At 38.9% G+C, this 22,169-nt stretch overlaps 3 protein-coding genes across 4 annotated transcripts; 2 read left to right on the forward strand and 1 right to left on the reverse strand.

The window, feature by feature from the left end:
* The first annotated feature begins 1,113 nt into the window (after positions 1 to 1,113).
* On the forward strand, positions 1,114 to 2,543 carry LOC113676808 (uncharacterized). The gene is made up of 3 exons (XM_027193518.2): positions 1,114 to 1,239; positions 1,485 to 1,676; positions 2,134 to 2,543. The coding sequence occupies exons 2-3, from the start codon at positions 1,494 to 1,496 to the stop codon at positions 2,401 to 2,403; spliced, it is 453 nt and encodes a 150-aa protein (XP_027049319.1). The 5' UTR covers positions 1,114 to 1,239; positions 1,485 to 1,493; the 3' UTR covers positions 2,404 to 2,543.
* A 349-nt stretch (positions 2,544 to 2,892) lies between these two features.
* Positions 2,893 to 17,842, forward strand: LOC113676818 (serine/threonine-protein kinase Nek1). 2 transcript variants are annotated; one of them, XM_089192724.1, is made up of 39 exons: positions 2,893 to 3,245; positions 3,420 to 3,455; positions 3,890 to 3,950; positions 4,247 to 4,288; positions 4,743 to 4,798; positions 4,906 to 4,989; positions 5,118 to 5,185; positions 5,346 to 5,432; positions 5,570 to 5,624; positions 5,775 to 5,818; positions 6,101 to 6,181; positions 6,526 to 6,601; positions 6,818 to 6,920; positions 7,117 to 7,186; positions 7,278 to 7,410; positions 7,512 to 7,571; positions 7,714 to 7,782; positions 8,778 to 8,837; positions 9,282 to 9,508; positions 9,864 to 9,957; positions 10,797 to 10,830; positions 10,929 to 10,981; positions 11,213 to 11,323; positions 11,412 to 11,486; positions 11,744 to 11,848; positions 11,941 to 11,969; positions 12,173 to 12,210; positions 12,326 to 12,417; positions 12,510 to 12,633; positions 12,862 to 13,482; positions 13,606 to 13,870; positions 14,039 to 14,123; positions 14,290 to 14,564; positions 14,942 to 15,009; positions 15,103 to 15,189; positions 15,473 to 15,547; positions 16,204 to 16,364; positions 16,556 to 16,688; positions 16,893 to 17,842. In XM_089192724.1, exons 1-39 carry the CDS (start codon positions 3,129 to 3,131, stop codon positions 16,901 to 16,903), a joined length of 4,065 nt encoding a protein of 1,354 aa, XP_089048850.1. In that variant the 5' UTR covers positions 2,893 to 3,128; the 3' UTR covers positions 16,904 to 17,842. The 2 variants fall into 2 exon arrangements, with proteins under 2 accessions (XP_089048850.1, XP_089048851.1); XM_089192725.1 differs by lacking the exons at positions 16,556 to 16,688; positions 16,893 to 17,842 and adding an exon at positions 16,038 to 16,107 and having other exon boundaries at positions 16,204 to 16,338.
* On the reverse strand, positions 17,203 to 22,097 carry LOC113676819 (protein Spindly-B). The gene is made up of 9 exons (XM_027193539.2): positions 21,836 to 22,097; positions 21,242 to 21,760; positions 20,797 to 20,901; positions 20,587 to 20,697; positions 20,323 to 20,463; positions 19,952 to 20,061; positions 19,549 to 19,733; positions 18,767 to 19,263; positions 17,203 to 18,457 (listed from the first exon to the last, which is right to left on the reverse strand). The coding sequence occupies exons 1-9, from the start codon at positions 22,019 to 22,021 to the stop codon at positions 18,347 to 18,349; spliced, it is 1,965 nt and encodes a 654-aa protein (XP_027049340.2). The 5' UTR covers positions 22,022 to 22,097; the 3' UTR covers positions 17,203 to 18,346.
* Positions 22,098 to 22,169: the final 72 nt, after the last annotated feature.

Raw genomic sequence — 22,169 nt, forward strand, 5'->3', positions numbered from 1 at the left:
GTAACTCTGATTGTTAATCTTGAAGTAGAGTATTCATTAAAAGCGTTTTTCAAACATTCCCCACCAAACTATTGTTTTGTCCAGCGCTCTCTTAGTTTTCTTTAATCAATCTTTGCTTCCTTCTCCTTTCTCTCGTAGACTTCAACAGTCTTCTCTTTCCAAAGAGCACTGTTTGCGAGAATATTTTCACGCAAATCAAAGCAATACCCGTGAACAATATCAACAAAAGCCATTCCCAATTAATACTCAATAATATAACAGTTAGAAAATATGCCACAAGCAACAAAAAGTCAAACAAAACTCCAACCCGTCTGTTAAAGGTTTGCGTGATTGAAATTTCATCAGCGTGATAATTTTTGGAAGTTTGCAAAACATACAACAATTTTAGTGTTTCGCCCAAGTCATGAAGATTTTTATTCATTTCCGTTTCAAATGACAGAAAAGTTAAAACTTTGTGTATTCGTCTGCAAATCTCTTTTATGAAGAAAATTTTCTTAAGCTCTTGCCTTACCATAAAATCTAAGGTCGATTTTTCCAATGACGGAGAATCACGGTTCTTTAAGATACTATTACATGATTTTTCTCCTATTGCGTTATTTTCACCGCCGACCGTTGTTCATCAAGTCTACCACAATTATCTTCCTGTGCTGCGGTTACTCAAGAGACGTGTTTTACTTCTGGGATTTAGATAAGTGTGTCGGTGTACGCTGTGTCATAGCCTCCCCAAGTTCAGTGTTGTGAAAGAAATCTTACTGGCACTGCGAGTTGGGTTCCTCTGTGGTTGAGTCGTGCAAAAAACTAGATTTAGAGGTTTTCACCGCAAGGAATCAATAATACCGGAATTCTTTAACCGCTGATATTAGGAAAAACGATTGCAGTTTCTATGTCGTGGTAAAGGTTATGATTATTACGTAATATTATAATCGAATTTCGGTACGGCGCGCGCGCTTCATCGCTGTACTCGATCAGTTTTATCCGGTAGCATTTTGAAGTCAACATAATTGATTTACATGGATGATTTGATTTAAAGCTATCGTTTCTTTAAATGAAAATTTCGGCTCAAACAGAAATTTTGTCGGAAAGGAGAAATTTTAAAATTATGATGCGTACCCATTATGTCACCGGTTAATTGAACGTAACTTTGTTGCTAGGCCACTGAGATATATTCATTCGCCGCCAGCCTGCGTGAAAAGCTCTCAACTATTTCTAAGAATTTTGATGAACAAAAACTGTGTTGAGGTATGTACGATTCAGCTGTAACGACAAACTCTCACCACAACAAGACTTTTGTGCTTGTTTTAAGTTTTAAAGGCGTCATTGCAGTTGTAGCGTTTGTAGGATATAGTAACAGCATTAAGATAGAGATTCAGAATTTTTGATATGTTCATCAATGTTTGAAAAAACTCAGAAAGAAAACCGACGTTTACATCCGCGGAAATGTTACAGTCTAAAATGATTTTCTGTTTTTTTCTTAATGGCTGAAGTAAATCGAAATGAAGAGATCCGGGCTAGAGACAACGGTCAAGGAAACAGAAGTGGATCAAGATCACTTTAAGGTGATTCGTTTCTACAGAGAAAAAATGAACCAACAGCCTTTACACAGTGCACTCAGAAGCTTTAATATACAAGATGGTGTACGTATGTCTGGAGTTTACGAGATTCATAGAAATAACGAGGTAAGCGTTAGGATCTTTGTAGATTATGGGCTTTTCGGCAACGACTACCTGCATGGAGAGATTTCGAGAGATTGCACGCAAGTTTTACAAAAAAAGCAAACTGTTAAGTTCAGATTAGTTTGTATTTCAATAATAATACCTTACTGAGAAAAAGCCAGCTTCGGAGTAAGGCAGAAAAGGAAAATGTCTGAGATCCCTCCATCTCGATGTTATATGTTATATTGTTTCCTATGATCGACTTGGCATCGGAGTTTTCAAAGCCGTCATGTCTAGCCGGCTTCGGCTTTTGTGTGGTGTCGTCAAGCAAAATGCTCTTGTTTGGTCCCGTCACGTTGCGAGGGCATGTGTTGCGTGACGTTACCAAATAGCAGTTGCAAAGAAGACACAGCTTTAGCTAGCCCCGTAGAAAGTTGTCATAACGCAGTTGTCTTATGATATCATAACGCAATTTTCACAGATCATCTACATCGGAGGGAACCCTTATTTTAGCAACATCCGGGACTGTCTAAATGCTCATTTTAGCGGAAATGATGGACTTCCTATCGGTCGATATCTTAGCGGCCCTGGAAAGCGACGCTGGAGGAACATTGCTGTGCGATGGTTGACTTGTCTGAACCCCCCTGAAATAGTGTACTTCTTGTTGGAGGATTATCAACTGAGGAATGGCGCGTTACCGATTTATAACAACGCTCCTAATGTTCAGTCAAGAGATTGGGATTGTGACTGAATTTACCAAGAATCTCTATCTCGTACATCGGGTAGACTTGGGGGTATTTGTCGCTGGGAGCTTTTAAATTCGAAATATCAATAATTTTGACTTCTCATTATTTAACCCGCAGAAATGCCTGAATAAAAGTCATACACTTCGATCTATGGTGTCTTTTGTAGATTTTAAATGTTCAGTCCTTATTGTCCCCCTGCTGTTGTAAATGGAATAGGATGAGTGCATTCTTCTGTTTACACCCGATAGTCCATTGTTCTTAAGGTAATTTAGTGTTAACAACTGAGTTGGAAAGCTCTGACGAAGGGCTAACGCTCGAAACATCAGCTTTTTTACCCTTTACGGTGGCAAATTTACGTTTTCAATTCAGTTGTTAACACTGAATTACCTGCTATACTCTCCCATCGACGCAGCACCACAGTTTCTTTAGAAACTTGCCCCTTTATCTATTATTCATAAGTTTGGCAGTTCACTCTGACTAAAATTTCCATACTAGAAAACTCGCGCACGCCTCAATGATATATCCGCCAGCCAAATTTTCACTTTGTGCAGGCTCAACCGTTACGAAGATATTTGTGTGGGTGCCATTTTCCAAACTCTTCCTTCGCTACGTTGTATTAGTTACCGCCACGAATTTTCACGGACCTCCTGATTTCCAGCAGTTTGAAAGAAATGCAGATAGATCTATTTTTCCTGGTGAAAAGTAAGTTCTAGGAGGTTTCTTTTTGGAGATGGATCGGTACGTGCGAATAAAGAAGATCGGCGAAGGCTCGTTTGGAAAAGCCTTGCTGGTGAAAAAGAAGGCCGATGGAAAGCAGTATGTTATTAAGGAGATCGGCATTTCCAAGGTGATTTTTGTGTAAGATTGAATGTCTAGTATTTGTTGAAAGTGTCTGTAAATGATGAATTTTGATTCTCTTGTAGAAATCTTGGCGGTATCCCAGTATGTACATTCATGTAATTGTTTATGCTCATGTTACAAAATACAGCTCCACTCAACTTCCTTGATGTATATTTTCTAGATGTCACCTAAAGAGAGAGAGGAATCCAGAAAAGAGGTACTGTCTCGGACTTGGTCCAACAAGAACTTTTGTCTCTTATAGATTGCTAGTCTTATGTTCGTCGCATTTTATCAAAATTTAAGTACATGTGGTCTTGTAATTACTGCAGCATCGACTTGAGTTTTTATTTTGATTATTGGTGTACACCGCGTGATGAGATTTGAATGCGGATATTTTTCTGCTGACCCTTTAAGTAGCGCTTGAAATATGAGGTAACTTAAGATGTTGTGCTTAATTTCATTTAAAGTAAATGTCGTGCATGAAGTTAACATTTTTATGAATCCTTCAAGAAAAAAAAAAAAAGACAAACATAAAGTGAGGAAACAGAGAATATTTTCATGTGATATTTAATAATTGAACTGAAAATTAGCAATGGCTTGGTCATCAAACAAGACAAGAAAAATACTTATTTAAATAATTTTTTTTCAAAGGTGAAAGTCTTGGCTCAGTTGAAACACCCAAACATTGTGTCATACCAAGAGTCATTTGAAGGTAAGGGTTGCCCTGTTTACATAATCAAACATATTCAAACACATATTTGTTGCAGCAGTTTTATGGAAAAGAAATAAAAATCTCACCACAGAGTTCCTCCAAAAAATATCTCTGAGACCTGTTTGAGCTACTGCTGATGCAAGTTGCCTTATTAATGTGAACTATTTATTGCAAATTAGGTCATTTACTCTAAGTTATTGTGAAAAAAGGTAGAGAAAATAAAAGATTACGTTCATGATAGGATTTAAGACTCAAATTCACACCTCTTTTATTGATTTGTTATTTCTTTCCTCCAGAAAATGGAAACCTGTACATTGTTATGGACTACTGTGAAGCAGGTATTTAATAGAGTAAATAGTATGCACAACTCTAGATTTTAAAGAGTGGTCAAATTTGAATTTGGATCATTTGATTTTTATGAGGTGAGGGAAACTGGAGAACTTACAGGAACACTTATCACCAAAAAATGAGAAACAGCAGTAAACTCAACCCATACGGTGCTATATCTGGGAATGGAACCCAGGCCACAGCTGTTGAAAAAAGGGCTCTCATCTCTGAACCATCCCTATGCACCTTAATGCAATTTAATGATAAATTAATTCATTTTTGAAAATACATATAATTTCTTGATGAAGTGCATTCTGCCTTGTGAGGTCTTGTTTGCCAATTTAACTTTGGGATACCCTTTGAATCTAAGATTCCTAAGAAATGTGGTACAGCTGTTGAGGTAAAGATTACTAAAAGAATGTTTGTTTCAAATGTTAACTTCTAATACTGACTATAAATTTGCAGGTGACTTGTATAAAAAGATTAATGGCCAGCGAGGAATACAGCTGCCTGAAGAACAGGTAGGAATGTACATAAGCATTTTTAAATGTTCTCCCAAATTGTTTCTTTGTCAACAAGGATGTTTTTGCTGTTAATTCAGTTTGAATCCAATTTTATTTTATTCCAGGTTTTGGACTACTTTGTGCAGATATGCCTTGGCTTGAAACATGTACATGATAGAAAAATTCTTCACAGGGATTTAAAATCACAGGTTTGCCCTATAACTTTATTATTTTTGAATGATTAATGTGCAAACAAATGTGATACTACCAGCATTTAACACCTGAAAATCCTAAACTTGCTGTTTTTGTGTTATTCACTCTGTGTTTTACCCTACAGAACATATTTTTAACAAAGAATGGAATAGTCAAGCTTGGAGATTTTGGAATTGCAAGGGTTTTACATAGGTAATATGGTTTTAATGAGGTTATGTAGGAAGTTTTTATGTTTTTTTTATATTACTTGTTTGTTACTTTCTAATATTTTCAAATCTGAGTTTGCCTAATGGTGACTTCACAATTGAGTTGAGCTTGGCTTTCAATGATTCCTAATTTGTTTCTCTTTCAGCACCATGGAGCTTGCCCGCACCTGTATTGGTACACCATATTATTTGTCCCCAGAAATCTGTGAAAACAAACCTTACAATAATAAAAGGTGAGCCTGTATTTCCCTAAAACTGTAGTCAAAGGGTACTGTGCTAGTATTACCAGTGTCAATTTGACTGTTCATGAAATGATGATTATTACAAATATTGATTTGATTTTTTAACCAATTTCAAAATTTTCATGCAGTGATATCTGGTCACTTGGATGTGTTCTCTATGAGTTGTTGACCCTCAAACATGCTGTGAGTATTTTCTTCATTTTGCCTTTTACAAAATGATTGACTTCCAGTATTTGTGTACATACACCTTTCCTCCATGGTTTCAACCAGTGAAGTATGAAAACATTTTCATTCAATGCTGGTGATTCTAAAGAAAAATGTTTTTAATTGCAGTTTGAAGCAGGAAATATGAAGAACTTGGTTATAAAAATAATAAGGTATGGAGTATTGTTCATGGTATGTGATGAAATTTTTCTGCTGGTGTAAATAGTCAATTGATGACCAACTGGTTGCAACTTTGGACCTAGATTATTTGTTTATAGCTTGCTAGCATGGCTGTATCACTAAACTGAGTTTTATTTACTAAATAACAGTTCATCATGTTTTAAGTATTTGGACTTATTCAAAAAGTACAAATTTGGTGAAGTAATGATCCATCAATTTTCAATTCAAGTTGTAAGTTTTTTGTGATCTGTACTGGTTTTTGTTTATTTTCATAGAGGGTCATATCCACCCATCCCCTACAAGTACAGTGCTGACATCAGAGGCTTGGTTGCACAGTTGCTAAAACGAAATGCTCAGTATGTGCTAGATCTAGTGATTATTTAATTTAACTATTTATAGGAATGGCTTTGTTATGAGAATTTTATTAATGTTTTAATTGTTAACCCTTGAGGACCTAAGAGTGACTAGCACCTAATTTCTCCCAAAAATTTCACCCCTGAATCAAACACAAAAGTCATGAGGATAGAGGAGATGATCACCAACTAAAGCAGCTCTCGATTGTGAAACAAATTCTCCTTGTCAGCCTCTTTGGAAATCTATGGAGAACAGTATGGAGAATATGCATACTGATGTTAGGGTGTAAAGGGTTAAAAGATGTGGTATGCAATAAATTTTACTGATTTCTCCTTGTAACTTGCAGTGATCGCCCATCAATTAACTCAATCCTGAAGAAGCCATTCATACAAAAAAGAATTGAGAAGTTTTTGTCTCAGGAGGTTGGTCATTGAAGTCAATTTGATGAAATTAATGCTTTCTCCCCTTAAATTCCAAGGTTACTTGGGATTTATGATCAAACTTTATGGTTGAATGATTGGTCAGTAGCTTTGTGAAACTAGGTTCACCATTATTTTGTAACATGATTTACTAGTGGTTGTAAGGACTTTTGTCAACTAGATTTTGACCTGCTTGCTTTTTTCAAAACATATTTTTAGAAAATGGCAGAAGAGTTTAGCCACACTGTAATTCATCGTAAGCCTTTGGGTGTACTTGGCCAGCAGCGGATGGCACCCAAGCCTGTCATTAAACCTGCTCCAGGTCAGTTGCTTTGATGCCACAGTTTGGAGACATGATGTCATGCTCCATGTTATCCATCTGGCTTATGCATGAATACTTTAACTTATGGCTGTATCATAAAAGTTAGTAGTTATAACATGTTGGGGAAGCCTTGCTGTTATTGATTCACTCCTCTGTTAAAATGTTTTCTTTCACCACAAATCCTGAATATTTTCAGTGCCACAAAAGTACAGTAACCCAAAGGCCAAGTATGGAGTTTCTGTTGCAAAGAAGAAGCCTCCAGTTAAGTAAGATTTAATTCTATTCAACCTTCAATTTAGGCATTATTTTAACCTTTTTTATATTGATAAAAACTTTGAAAATGTATTTTGCTTTCAGGAAGCCTGGTTCTGGAGAAGCTGCTAAGAAACCACCTTCCAGACCAAGCAGTGCTGCACAAGAGAAACCTGTTGACAAGAAAAAAGAGCTAGATGCTCGTGAAAGAAGACGCAAAGACTTGATGCAGAATCAGGTAAGGTTAAACCTTGTGTCAGGTCTTGAAAAGTGATAACAAATAACCCAACAATAACAGATAATTTCATTATGTGTGGTTTTGTTGTTTTACCGATGCAGGATCAGATGTACCAGGATTACATGAAGAAGGTTCAACAACAGAGATGGGAACGTCAACAGGTGATCAAACTGCTTAAATACCCATGAATAAAAACAAACACTGATGCTCAAATCTCATTGAGTGTAATTCAGAATTTGAAGTTTATTTATACTCCCACTTGCTTCCAGAAAACATTAACATGATGGTTACTTCATTTTACAGCGTGATCAGATTAACAAAGCTAGAGAGCAGGCTTGGAAAAACACTCTCCTGGTTGGGCTTAGTCCAGAGGTGAATATCCTGATTTTTTTCTGAATGTAATGGTATGCCAGTGTTGTACATTTGTAAGAGTCAGTAGTTATGTAGCACTCTTGAGCAACAAGAGGTACAGTGTACACGTTTCATGAAATACTAAATGAGACATTACACAATTTTATTGTCCTTCATTTGATCAGTTTAGCTGAGATTGATGCTTTCCATTCTTTTATCAGTTTTGCGTCATTCATCCAATGGCATAAGAATCCCTGTCCATATCAAAATTTTCATCACAGCCATTCATGAAAAATTCAGTTCATCAGAAACTTTTTAAGACAAATCTCTTGTTTTCAGGGGTGCGATATTGAAGCATGCCTCTATAAACTTCAAGACAATTGTCTTCAATCCTGTTTTGCTCTAAATACTTGTGTCCAATTGATTGACTTGATTCTTCTTAAGCAAGACACTCTCTCCTCAGTGGTATGAGGGCATCTTTCAGTCAGATTTAAAATTAAAATGAACTGTTTTTAAACATTTGAATTTATTGGAGCTTAAACCTAGCAGGGGACTTATGTACTATTGTTTGTGCTCTGGTACTGCTTTTGTACAAATCCTTAAAATAAAATAAATGATAAATAAATTAAATGACTTTTGAAGGTCAAAACTATTTATTTCCTGTCTAGTCTAACAAAGAATTGCTGCAGATATTTCCCAAGTTTTTTTCTGTATTGATGGTCATTTTAAGCAAATAAACACTAATTTAATAAATAGACAGAGAAATCAATAGATAAATAAATAATTGAAAAAGTTACTATGAATGAACAAAAAAGGATCAAATACCAGTAATTAAAACTTTTATGATGGATTATAGAAAGATCCAGTAGTAAAATGCTTCTGTTTACTAAGTTGTCTACCTGTCCATGGAAGATGATATCATGAGAAAGAATCCATCTAATGACAATGTTTTCATGTTCCATTCAAACCTAGATAACAAATATCTGACAAAACTTGTAAATTGTTAATTTTTTTAGAAAGCAAAAAAGCCTGCAGCTCCATCTGCTGGTGTAAAACCAAGTCAACCAGATGTCATTGTGAGTACCAAGTTAATGATTTCAGCACTCCTATGGCTGGTCGTGAACATGTGAATCTATTTTATATTTTATTAGCACAGATGTGTTAGTTTCAAACGTACTTACACACTTATGTAACTTTATTTTATCTCCAATTTGCAAGTTCCATGTTATGATACAGACTGTGTACTTCTAGTTTTGTGGGTTTTATGTAATGAGTGTGCTCTGAAATTTTGGTCTTGAACAGAATTCTGAACTCTTGTAAGAAAAGGTTTTTGGAAAATTAGAACGTCCTTCTGCAAATGGTCGTTTGATGTGAGAGAATGTATTCAGGCTGTTACAGGAATTTGGAACATGAATGTAGTTCACAGTTAAGCCTTCATCTTCTGGTAGTTTTTTGAGAATTTATTTGCAGCATTTCCATGGATACTTGTGATAGATAATAACTTGTGGTTTTCCATTTAGAACAAGCAGCCACAGGTGATGCAGAAATATCAAGAAAAAGCTGGAGACAAGGAATTCAAAGAGAACAAACCAGCAAGACCCTATTCAGCAGATAATCGGAACAGACAACCAAATGTAGCAGTCAAAGGGGCTGGTCGACCTGTGTCTGCTAATGAAGCTAACAGAGCACCAGCTGCTAATCCTGTAAACCTGGCATGGAATGCAGCCAAACAAGGACAGGTCGATAGGTGAGTGAAGCGAAAAAGGGTGTGGTTCACAGGATACGGGTTAAGGTGCGCCTCAAGGAATAATAATGTATAAAGACTTCGTAACAGTGACTGTATAGAATTGCTGAAAATCCAGAAGAGAACGGGAGGTCTTGACTTATCAAAGACTGAGTCATGCTGTAGTTGTACCTTTGACTTACCTAGGTCAAAGGTGTTTTAAAAAACTATGCACGCGGTCCTATGGAGAGCAGTTTATGTGGTGGAGGGATAGGTTTTACGATAGTCGCACATGAGCTGCACGAGACATAGAGTTAGTGAAGGAAAGACTGTTAAAGCCTTTTAATTTGTTTTTTTCATTTCATATTTCGTTGAATAGAGCGCAAGGAGCTGGGGCAGCAGAGCGAGCTCGTGTGTTGGAAGAATTCTGGAACAGAAAGAGAGATGCACAGAGAAACAGAGCGAGGGGACAGGTAAGATGGGTCATAGGGAGAGAAATAAAGAGGGGTAAGTTTCTAAAGAAACTGTGGTGCTGCGTCGGTGGGAGAGTGTAGAAGGTAATTTAGTGTTAACAACTGGGTTGAAAACGTAAATTAGCCACCGTAAAGAGTAAAAAAGCTGACGTTTCGCTCCGACGAAGGGCTAACGCTCGAAACGTCAGCTTTTTTACTCTTTACGGTGGCTAGAGAAATAAAGAACCGAGGGGACGGGTAAGATGGGTCAGAGGGAAAGAATAAAAGAACCGAGGGGGGTAGGGAGGATGGGTCAGAGGGAAAGAACAAAAGAACTGAGGGGGGCAGGGAAGGTTGGTCAGAGGGAAAGAATAAAAAAACCGAGGGGGGTAGGGAAGATGGGTAAGAGGGAAAGAATAAAAGAACTGAGGGAGGCAGGGAAGATGGGTCAGAGGGAAAGAATCAAAGAACTGAGGGCGAGAGACAAGCTTCAAACATAGTCATGCTAATATATAGATTTAACCAAGCCTAAAAGCGGAGCTCGCATTTTTTTTCCCGCACGTCTTAAGGGCACAACGCCTTACCCCGGCCAGGACTAGAACCCGGGTCGTCCGACTCGGAGCTCAGTGCACTGACCACTGGACTACTGGACAAAGCCGTGGCGTCGGCGTGCCCGCGGAACAGTTAACCACGCATGTTAAAAGTAGCACCTTCTACGGTCGGTCGTACGGTCTCAAGTCCAAATTTTTTCGGCTTGATGGGTTACTACTATTTTGTATAATTATGGGGCTACGCTCTGCGAGCTCCGCTATAATTGTACAACGGGCTTCTTCTAACACATTTTTTTCTTCCCTTCATAGAATTTTAATGCACTCCCCGATCACTACCCGCCAGGTTAGTTTGAAAAATACTGATCATGTACTTTCGTTCTTTGTAAAATTTGCTCGCCCTCAGAAATCCAACATGGAGTTTTTTAATATTTCTTTTTATAGGTAACGTTGCTCAGAAGAAAGATGGTCTGCCTGCCAAGGACGCAAAGGAAAAGGTTTGTATTGAAACATATCCGTATAAAGTATCCGTGAAAAAGGTGAAAAGATGAAAAGTTGGATATGTGAATGTGTTTCTCTACTGACGCCCTTCCGTACTTAGGACTGCAGCTGGTGAGACATTGGAAATGACCGCAGTGGTTTGTTAATTAGAAGGGGTAAAGCCTCCTGTTAAAGACACGCCGTGAATTGTTGTGAAGTGAACTGTATCTTAATCTTGCTCTCTGTAGGAATATCTTTCGCGTTTGGAAGCTATTCGACGCCAAAACTTTCATGAACGAAAAGAAATACAGAGAAGAATGGCAGGAGTGCGAGCACCAAAGGACGTACCACCGGCGCAGGTGAGCAATGGAGTTTTAACGACTGAAATTATTGTCTGCGGTGCGAACAGCTATTAACAAAAAAACGCTGATTCGTTTTTCATCATAGAAAGAGAATGTGATGATTCATGGAGACCCACGTTATGATCCTGTCGCCAGGAAAAAGAAAATCGCTGATTTAAAGGTAAAAGTCAGCCCATTGTTTCGAAGCTGGTAACGCGTGTAGAAGGTTTCCTTTCTCGTGCTTAGCGCTTGGAACACGTTGTTTCTCTAGATAGATACTACTCGTGTGTTTTCCTTGACTCTCGTTTCTGTTTAATAGCTACTCTCTTTTCCCTTCATTTTATGAAACCGGGAGATCGCATTAGAACGTAGTCTATGCACGAGTGTAAAGTGTCTTTCACTGACTTTGTTTACTTATTTTCGCCTGTTTACATCAAGGCTCAAGCAGAAGATCGTGCTACGATGTTGCGGGCTCAACTTGAACAGAGAAAGAAAACGATTCTAGCTAGAATTAATAAAGAAGGCAAAGAAAGACTGGAAAAGGTTTGGAATTTTCTTCAGTTTGCCATCATTTTTTAAGGGTTACTTGTGTTTTATGTCACTAATGTATGAATCTTGACTGTTTTTTTTTGTAGGAAAATCAAAGACAGGATCCTGATAAAAGGTATTTCGCTTGTTTTGAGCGACTTTAATTTGATAATTCGTTTGATCTGCAGATTGTCTTACTTAGATTTGAGGAAGTTCGTTGCGATAGTGTACTGGAGATTTCAGTGGAAAATGATAACGATAAAAATAAAATCCACCTCATGCTATCACGCAAGTGAAGGGCCTTAGTCTTGATTGCTTCTCTGTGACGCTCTTTTACAGGCCGCTCCCTGCTTTGGCAAAGTATGAAAGACCAGCAGGTATAATTTCATTGCAATTCTGATGATTGTTGTTTTGTATTTCCTCCGTGTATATGTAATCTGGTTCTGTAACGGTTTAAGTTCGTGTCTAATCTAATGGATTGAATTGTCACAGAGCCCGCGCCAAAGCCAGCGGTTGCCCCTGTGGGTCTTGAGACAGCTTTAAAAGAAGTAGGAGCCACAATGCTGTTCAGATCAAATTCAGAGGTAAACTACCAAATCTTTTGCAAGGATCATCTTGTCCAATTGCAACTTAATTTTGTAACTTGTTCTCTTATTTTTCATTTCTTCTTTTTCAGAATGATCTTCGTAAGATGACAGAAGAAGACAAGAAGGAGCCCCTTGCACCGCGAAAGGCCTGGGGAGATATTCCTTTCCAACCACGTATCCTACCATTAGAGGTGACATCATCGGCGATGGATGGTGAGAAGTGATTTTGCAGACCTGTTGACTGGAGGGTCAGTTCAAAAGTTGGCCTCCTTCCTCTGCTCTCAGGCTAATCAGGTTACGCACCACTGTCCTCTTTGGCGCTTGGTCGGAGCAAGACTAACTGCCGATGATCAATTAAGTGTTCCATTCCTCACTAAGGTAGAAATAAGCAACTTTCAGTGCATGAAGCTTGTTTAATTCCTCTCTTTCTCGCTTTTCCAGCAACCAGTGCAGGCGATGCAGTAATGAAACCAGCAGCGGATGCCGCCAGGAAGCAATGGGGAAAACCACAAATGACAGAAATCATCTCGGCTTTGGGTAACGCCAAGCTCCAAACTGCAACAACAGCCATAGGAGGAGCTGATGATGCGGGAAAGAAGGCTTCACTAGCTGTTGTCACACAATCACCTGCTGGCTCTTCAGTCTCTGCGATGGGCACAACTGTCACGGTACAAAGCCCCACTGTACCTCCCTTGTTAAGAGTAACAGTGGTGAAATCGCCCACCTCAAAGTCTCCACAAACTGTTATTGTCAAAAAGGATAAGAGTGATGAGATGCCTGAGGCAGCGAGCTCCAAAGGAGGGGCCACATTTACCATATCTGGAACAACAGAAGATGAACATAAAAAATCTCCTGTATTGGACACGATCTCCGAGGGAACCAGAGAGGGTGACATCAACAAAGACAACGGTACTGTAAAAGCGGAGAATTCAGATGATTTGAATTTAGAAGAGGTGGAGAGTGTCCCCCAGGAAAAGGTCCTCGAAACTTCGCCCGAAAAGGCCGAACCGAAGAGTCCGGTAAAGGCCTGGGGAGGGGAAAAGGCCACTACACCAACTGATGGTAGGTTCTAGACCCCCAAGTCAAAACAGAGTAATTGAGTACAAAGTCAGTATTTAGTTAAATATAGTTGTTACTTGGATAAGTGACTTACCTAACTTGCTGTCTATTTTCGCTATGTTCAAGGTGCTTTCAAACAAAAATCTCCCCGCAGTGCCTGGGTAGACGATGATAAGAGAGCTGCCTATCAACAGTTCTTGATGGCGTCACGCGAGCGTGCTGGCGCAGAATCTGAGTCACGCAATGAATCACACAATGAAAAATCTGCGTCACGCGCCCAAGCCGAACAGGAACCAAAAGAAGCTCTGTTTAAACGAGTTAATAGGAAGGAAGAAAGGAAGGAAACAAGATCAGAGGATCTGGAAGTACAAGATATTTCTGTTGACGACTCGTAAGTTTGCAGCACTCAGCTTACAATTTAGTTATATTGTCCAGTTTTAAGACCTGATGATTTGTTCTGTGATGAAGAGCACAGTCCTGGTTGAAAGCTTCGCCACTCAGAATCCATTGGACATCTCAGCATATTAACTGTTTCACATTATTGTGTGTTTGAATTTAGATCATTCCATACGGCTGATGGGTCACCAAACAAATCAATGCGGGCTGCAGAGCTACAAACAGGAATTTATGATACGAATTTTACAGTAAGTAATTACATCTTCTATCTTAGGGCCGTCGTCGATCTCTCACACATCAAATCGAAGCTTTTTTTCGGATTATTTTTCGGATATTTCTCTGTCATCCTGGGTATTGTGGGCTGCTGTAGTGGAAATTACACGATTGACAATATTTATGCTTATTCTGTCGCAGAGGCTACGAACTTGCTCTTTACCCGACTTGAGGATGTTGTTTAAGACCGCTACCTCCGGACGTACACAGACTTCAGACGAGGAGCAGGGGGAGACAGATGAGGATGAACTCGGAGACGAAGAGGAAAATGCTGATGAACAAGGAGATCTAGAAGGGGACGAAGAACTTGACGTAGGGAATGAAGAGCATGATGATGGTGACGACGAGGATGATGACGATAACGATGATAACGAGGATGATGACGAAGACGAAGACGAAGAACTTAATGTTGGCAGGTTTGCGCGTGTGAAAAGAAAATGTCTTTCAATGCATTTGCAGGGTACTTGTAGTAGCCTTACCTTACTGTTCTTTTTTAGAGAACAAGAGGTGATGAATGTGTTATTATTTGCTCAGTTATTCACGAATTCCTCCTTATATTTTAAAATATCATTTTTTGGGTGTTTCATTTCGCCTATTCGGCTTTTGGAACGTGGTTTGATTTCCATCCAAAACTTTTTTAGGATATAACATCCCCTAACGACTAATTCCTTAACTTAGGTTTGTAGGACCAACTGTTTTCGTATCCTTATAGTCTTATAATACATATAAGAAGCGAAGCTTGTAATTATTTCACAATTTAGTTACTCGGTCATTTTATGATCTCTTTCCTCAGCGACGAAGATGAAAATGAGGAATTCGAGGATATGTTGAATTCCATGAGAGACGTACTTGTAAGCACTGGTAAGATTTAAGTATATAATTTCTTCATTTTGTCATTAGCCCTTCACACCCATGATAGATCACATGACTTTCTTACTATGTACTTCTCCCTAGGACGATCTCCTTCACCCATCAAGAGCATGCGTGGAACTGATAACAGTTTGGACTGGGATCACTGCGCGGACACGCAGTCTCCAAAAGGTGAAATTTTCAATCACCCGTTCCCCTTTTATTGGAAATTTTTTTTCTTAGAAAAAATTGTTCCCTGGTCATTCCCTTCATAAGTCTCCACTGACCAACAGCCAGGATCAAGCTGGTGCCGTTTACATAGACACGCAACCTCGTTTCCAAGTCATTTTTCCAATCGAAGGAGGAAGTGGGTGAAACTATGGCTCTCTCAAGTAATATGAAAACGAACCCCTCTTTGGAAGACTGATTCGTGATTTTAATCATGTAAGTTTTTGTTATCTATTTCTCTAAATAGACGATGAAAGCGACGGAGTGGAACTAGAACGATCGTCATCTGAGTTATCCAATCTGAATGAGGACTGGGACTCAGGTAATATAATAATAATATAATATATATAAATTTTTAGAGCGCCATATCCTAAAAGCTCTATGGCGCTTTACAATTTTAAAAATAAATAAAAATAAATAAAAAGTTACAAAAAACGATAAAAAGCTTGTCTAAAAAGAAGGGTCTTGAGGCTCCTTTTGAATGTGTCTAGTGTAGTCCCAGGCTGCCTCATCTGAATGGGCAGAGCATTCCACAGTCGCGGGGCAGCGACTGCAAAAGCTCTGTCGCCATAGGTCTTCTGATTAGACCTAGGTACATGAAGAAGTGACAGAGAGGCAGACCTGAGACCACGACTAGGAACATAGGTGGAAATCAAATCACTTAAATAAAAAGGAGCCAAGCCATTAAGAGACTTAAAAACAAATAACAAAATTTTGAAAGTAATGCGCTGCTCGACCGGAAGCCAGTGAAGCTCAAAAAGTAACGGCGAGGCACGATCGAATTTAGAGTGGCGCTTAACAAGACGAGCGAGGTATGGAGGATCAAATCGAAATTCCTTGATATGAAAACTACCATATAGATTGGAGGGCAAAGAATGTTTGGTAAACTTTTTGTTGTTGTCCAACCTCCCTCTGTTCCTGTATAGCAAGTTGTATCGTAGATTGTTGTGAATCATGACTCATCGTTTTTTTCATCAGGTGACGACGACGATGACGAAGACTCAGCCATGCAGGAGGCGCGAGATAAGAAGCGTCAGGAGGAAGAAGAGAGTTTGTTTCAAAGACTGGAAGAGTCACGTCTGATGCTTGAACAGGAACTAGGAATTGACAGATTTCTACGCGTCTACAAGTTTCTCCAGGTACAAAGATGTGTCCAATGATTTTTTACAAAAGGAAACATGAGTCTCGTACATAGGAGTCCTCTCAGTGTTACCTTTTCAGTGTGAATAGTTCGTCCTCTCTTTTGGATTTCAAGCTCCACTTGATATAAAGAGAATAACTTTCACATCGATCTTTGATTATTACATTGACTGAATTTGTCTCTCGACAGTCTGTCCAAGAAAACGAAGACGATAGCGCGGAGATCGGCACTGCAGGCGAGATCAGTGAACTGCTAGGAGACAAAGAGCATCTGTATCCCAAAATACTTTACCTTGTCATAGCAGACTCGGCCTACACTGAGGGTATGACCTCTTATATTTGAACTTAACGTCTAGTATTTTATAAATTCCTTAGGCATCTTCCCAAATCATGCTCTACCTCAGGCAAAAATCAGTTTAAAGCCTCTCACAATTTTATGTCGGTATTGTTATAAATTGTGAGGAGTTCTTCGCTTTCTCTCTCTCTTATTTGCAGTGATCTTTAATCTTTTTTATCTTCATTTGCAGATAACCAATGAAGCACGCCTGCTGCCCTTATCAGTAAATTATATTTAGCTCCGAATGAAAAGAACATGGACAATGTTTGAGCCTAAGTTTCACCTCTAGGAGAGAATTCAGGTTGCATAGAGTGTTTAGTAAGCGATAAAATGGCTTTGATTGGCGGTACATCTTCTATGTTTGTTCATAGGAGAGTTACGACCTTGGTCTTATACTGAGTGCTACTAACAAAAGCAAGAAAGCGATCAAAATATGTCAATTTGAAAAAGTGCTGATCGCTGGGTGTGAGTAGAGTAGTGAGATACGGAAAGTAGGCACCTTAACACAGAATCTAGACCACATTTACTTTGCCATGACTATTGCGAAAACCATCAGTTGAAATGAAAAACAACTAAATAATCACAGAAAATTGTCTCTTTAACTTAATATCTTATATCATTGCAGATACTAAAAAATTATTTTCAAAATGTAAATTTTTCACATCTAAAGATTTTGATTATTATTTTTTTGGTCACTAAGCTACCTTCACAAATCGTAAGTTACGCAGGCGTAATTTGTTGTTGATTGAATTTCCCTTGGATTGAATGCCAGTAGTTGATAAGGTGCATAATTCCATATTTTAACGTGCAAGTTTTGTTACCCTGACAAATAACTTCATTTTTGTCTTATTTAGTGTTAGTTCTCAAATTAAGTGCGAGATTTCCCTCAGGTGTAGGCGCACAAGGGTTTTATTCTCGCAAATGCCAAGTGTGTTCTGGCTATAGTTTATCAGTTAAGTCGTTCTCTACTTTCAAACTGGAATAGTAGTAAATTATTGCCTAATGAAAGCTTTTTCTGAAAAAGAGAAATGGGCGAGCAAGGGAAAAAAGTGGCTTACTTCCCCATGTCTCCTGACAGAGAGCTCCACAGAGGCTAATATAATTAAAAGTGTGATAATAAATGTTGGCAATGTACTTCAACTGAATTTGCCTTTTTCTTTAATCAGACCCTTTTATCTGAACTTTGGTTAGATCAATCATTTGACTCTACCATCAACCATTAATCTGCAATAAGGCGTTAACTTCTGTTGTGAAAAGCGAAATTCGAAGGTTGGCGACAGAGGAAAAAAGGGAAGACTTATTTTAATCCTTTTATCAAGGGTTTGACTTGCGCCAGTAAACTACTGTCGCTCTAGCTTATATAATGCAAGAGGAATGGAACGAGTCATGGCAGGTTTCTAACCTTTTAAACGACACGACAATAAAAGACTGCTGTATTAAACTTCCTTTTCATTTACCTTGCATGTATTAACTCGAAACAAGGAGTGAAAGCGAAGGACGAGAGTTGACCTCGGATTCCGAATACGAGGTCAATTAACATAATGAAGTGAAGCAGATATCCCACGGGAGAGTTTAATTTAATTCCGGTAGTTTCCAATCTAAATTTAAAAACTTTCGTAAATTCGAGATTTTTCATCTCCTCCATCATTGCTGGGGACATTGATTTTTGGTCTCACCCTTCTTGACGTTGATAACAACAGGAGCAGTTTTCTGTCCTCTCACAGTGACCAAGGGCATCTGTTCATTGTGGCTCTCCTGTGAAATACAAATAAATACATTGCAAACAATACCAGTAATTGTGGGGGAGAAAGATACACGCCTTGTCGTTTTACTAGATTTTTTAACGGCGTCAATACTCGCTAGTGGCATTAAAGTATATAAAATCAGCTAATGCAAACATACTCGGGCTTTTATACCTAGGATATGTATACAAGAGATTTTGCAACAGTGACAACCATTTAGGAACACTTATTATACTGGTGTCGCGTATGCTACAGGACAGGCACCAGAATAACACTTAACTCGGATTTCAATGTAACTGTAACCAGCATCAAGTTAGTTTACCTCAGGTTGAGAATTTTCTTTCAAGAGCCCTCCATAGTCCGGTGCATTGTCATGCGTGCTTTGAGTTTCTGATAAATCGATGTCGTCCGTTGCAGTTTGAAAGCGCACCATCGGCTTTCTTTTAAATTCTACCTTACTTTTGGCCTCGTTTTCGACGACATTACTTGATAAAGGCAATTTCCGTGGCACATTGCTGGTAATTAAACTTTCTGCAGTAGATTCAACTTGTAAAGGAAAAGTCACATCGCTGCCTCGTTGCTTTTTGTCGCTTGTTGTGTCAAGAGTGTTAACCAGAACAATAGGAGGTTTTAAAATTGAGGCCTCTAGTTTCGCAACCTTTGCATTAATTGACACGGTATTTTCTTGTCCTTTCTTTATGAGTGCTGATGTTCTGGTATTTTTTGAATTGGCCCCACTGAGCAAAATGGCAGATTTTGTTTTCCTGAGACCAGACGAGGTGGATGTTTGAGAGACATTTTGAGGGTCTTTTTGGGAATCTTGAAAACAAGAGGAAAAAAAAAGAGAGAAAAAGTAAATATTGAGCGAAAAGTTGACCTTCTCTTGTCACCCAAGACCAGAGAAACGTTGGAAAATTTGTTTCCTGCTTTTTCCCGCTTGTTGAAATGGGAGAAATTATCTCCTCCTCTCTGTCGTTTTCGTTCTCTTTCATCTTTTACTCCTCCACATCCCTCAACTTACTCCTCAAATGAATCCTTCGACTGCGAGTTTCAATTGAATCTGTAGGTGACTGAAGCAGATTTATCTTTGGCGACAATACTTACGGCTCTGCAGCTTCAGTCGTAAGTCGTCAATTTTCAACCTAAGCTTGATATTTTCACCGTTCAGTCGCTCGACATTAGACTCGGACACATGCAGTTGATGTTCAGTGTGACGAAGTCTGTCAGTTTCGGATAACTGAAGTAATGTTTTTGTCTGCAATTCTTTATTCAGTGCTGCCAAGGATTTCCTAAAGACAAAGTATAAAACGAAGAATCATGTAAAGAGCAGGGAACTCCATCCTTACACAACTCCCCCCCCCCTCCCCCCATTTAGATTGTCAGAATATAAGATATTTCTGACTCGAGATTAGTAGGCCATTCGATTCACTCTGGTAGCTGTCTTGTATAAGGTCTAGATTCAGAGTTGTGAGATAAACTACTCCGTGCAAGCTACACATAAGCTTACTTGGAATCTTCAAGCTGTAACTGAAGAAAGTTCACGTAGTCCTTCTTGTCTCCAAACTCCGAGAATGCGTCGTGAAACTCCATCAAACGGCTGCTTATGTTGCGCTCTTCCTGAAGGACAAAAGATCAGGGAAACACGCGGTTGGTGTGTAACTTATAGGAGCAATATATGATTTAGAATCAGAAACCAAAATTAACGTAACAACGGCTAATTAGGACAAAGGTAAAAACTACAAGGAGCCAATAAGCCTCCAAACTTGCTACGGGACGAGCAAGCGACCAAGACATAATTATTGTATAGGAAAATCACGGAGCAACAATTGAAGTGACTGATACCAAACGCCATAAGCTAAGGGAGATAAAGAGTACTACCTTCTGCTTCTCTAGACTTGATATCTTTGTGTTCAACATCTTCACCTCGCCTTCTTTCTGCACCAATGCCTGGGTGAGCCTTTGGATCTGTGAGGCGTCTGCATGACAGCTCTTGACTTGGAGCAGAGTCGCTACTTGATTCTGTAAAGAAAAAATGTTTTTGTTTCCTGGTTTTATTTTTACCTTTTCGTCAAATAAATTAATTTCCCTGGTAAAACAGGGTTAGCTTGTGCAATGATTTTCCTTTCAAAAACTTTTTGTTACCTTCAGTCTCTGTAGATGTTGTTTCGTCATGTTGTGCACTTTCATCGCACCCTCGTGTCTGGCTCGTAAACTGCCATATTTCTTCTCAAGTTCCAATCGCTGGTCCTCAACCTGTAAACAGCAGGTACGTTCAGGCCAACTTACACCTTGATTGACAAATAAGTGGCGATGACTAAAGAACAACTGAAGTTACACAAAGCCACAACATACCTCTCCAAAGAGAGAATTTCCTTGTTTTCCAAAGTTTCTCCTGGCATTGTCTGCCTTTAGGTTTTCAAGTTCAGCTTTTAACTCGCCTGCTTCGTTGCGAGCTTCCTGTTAAAATTATACAAAATACAAGGTTTTTGTTACAGCTCATTCCTTTTGGGGTGGATTATACTACATCTGCGGAGAAAGCGTGCAGATCTTTGGCAAATAAATTTTACTTCTTCGCCATCCCCCACCCCCCACCCCCGCGAAAGTGTTCTGTCGAGTGGTTGGTTAATTTCTGGTTTATGTATTCAGTTATTCAATAATTAATCGAATAAATTAACTCGTGAGTTGTGATTTTTCCTTCGATCGTCTCCCATCCACATTACTTGCGTGCTTCGATCGTACTCAGGATTTGCCTAAGCGAAAAAAAGTGTTTTCACCTTAGACTTATAAATTGTCTTACCTGTAAACAGTTAAACCAGGTTTGCCCTTGTCGAGCCTTCTCTTGGAGTTCTTCCTCAAGATGCTCAACTCTTTCCTTCAGTACGTTTCTGTCGAATAAAATTCTCTCCTGACTATCTTTCAAATCGGCCAGCTTCATGGTCAAAGTATCCCTCTCTTCTGAGAGCTCGGAGGCTAGATGGATGTACTCTTCAATACTCTCTAATCGTGATCGTCCCTTGTGTTGCAGTTCTTCGCTGCTTCGGCGAGCAGCTTGTAGCATCTCATCCTGCTTCTTAATCTTTTCTTGCAGCTGAATTTCTACCAGCGTGTGCTTGCTGATATCGTTTTGCAGAGATTCTATTTCTTTTCTCAGTTCACAGATCTTTTTTTCTGTTGTCATCTGTTGAGATTTTTCTTTCGCTTCGAACTCCTTTTGAAGCTTTACCTTCAAGTCGTCCAATTCATGGGCATGGTTCGAGTTGGTTCGAACTTCTGTCTCAAGTCTGGATCGCAAAGAATAATTCTCTTGCTTTAGTTCCTATGAAGAAAATAAATTCATAGAGAACATTTTTCTTCAAACTAAGTGCTTACAGGAATGAATATTACAGCGTACCTCAAGATTCCCTAACGTTGTTATGTAGTCGTTGTTCACTTCTTCAAGTTTTCTTTCCAATTCCTGGTTATTTTCGAGCAAATTCTTCCCAATCTCTCCTGCCAATTGTCCATCCTGCTGCAAGCTTTCGTTTTCTTCTTTTAAACGGATTATTTCCTCTTTGAGAAAATATATTTCGTTATCCATGATTGCAAAAATACGGCTTTGAGTGCAGATCGAGAATGTTTACGAGGGGTAAATTTCAAATTTCGCTGGAGACGACTTGGGATCCAAATGCTAAGGCTGTGATTGGCTGCTTCGTCGATTTAAATCAATCAAAGGCCAATCAAATAAC

The sequence above is a fragment of the Pocillopora damicornis genome, chromosome 13, assembly GCF_964200805.1.
Source record: "Pocillopora damicornis chromosome 13, jaPocDami1.2, whole genome shotgun sequence".
Classification (NCBI taxonomy): Eukaryota; Metazoa; Cnidaria; class Anthozoa; order Scleractinia; family Pocilloporidae; genus Pocillopora; species Pocillopora damicornis.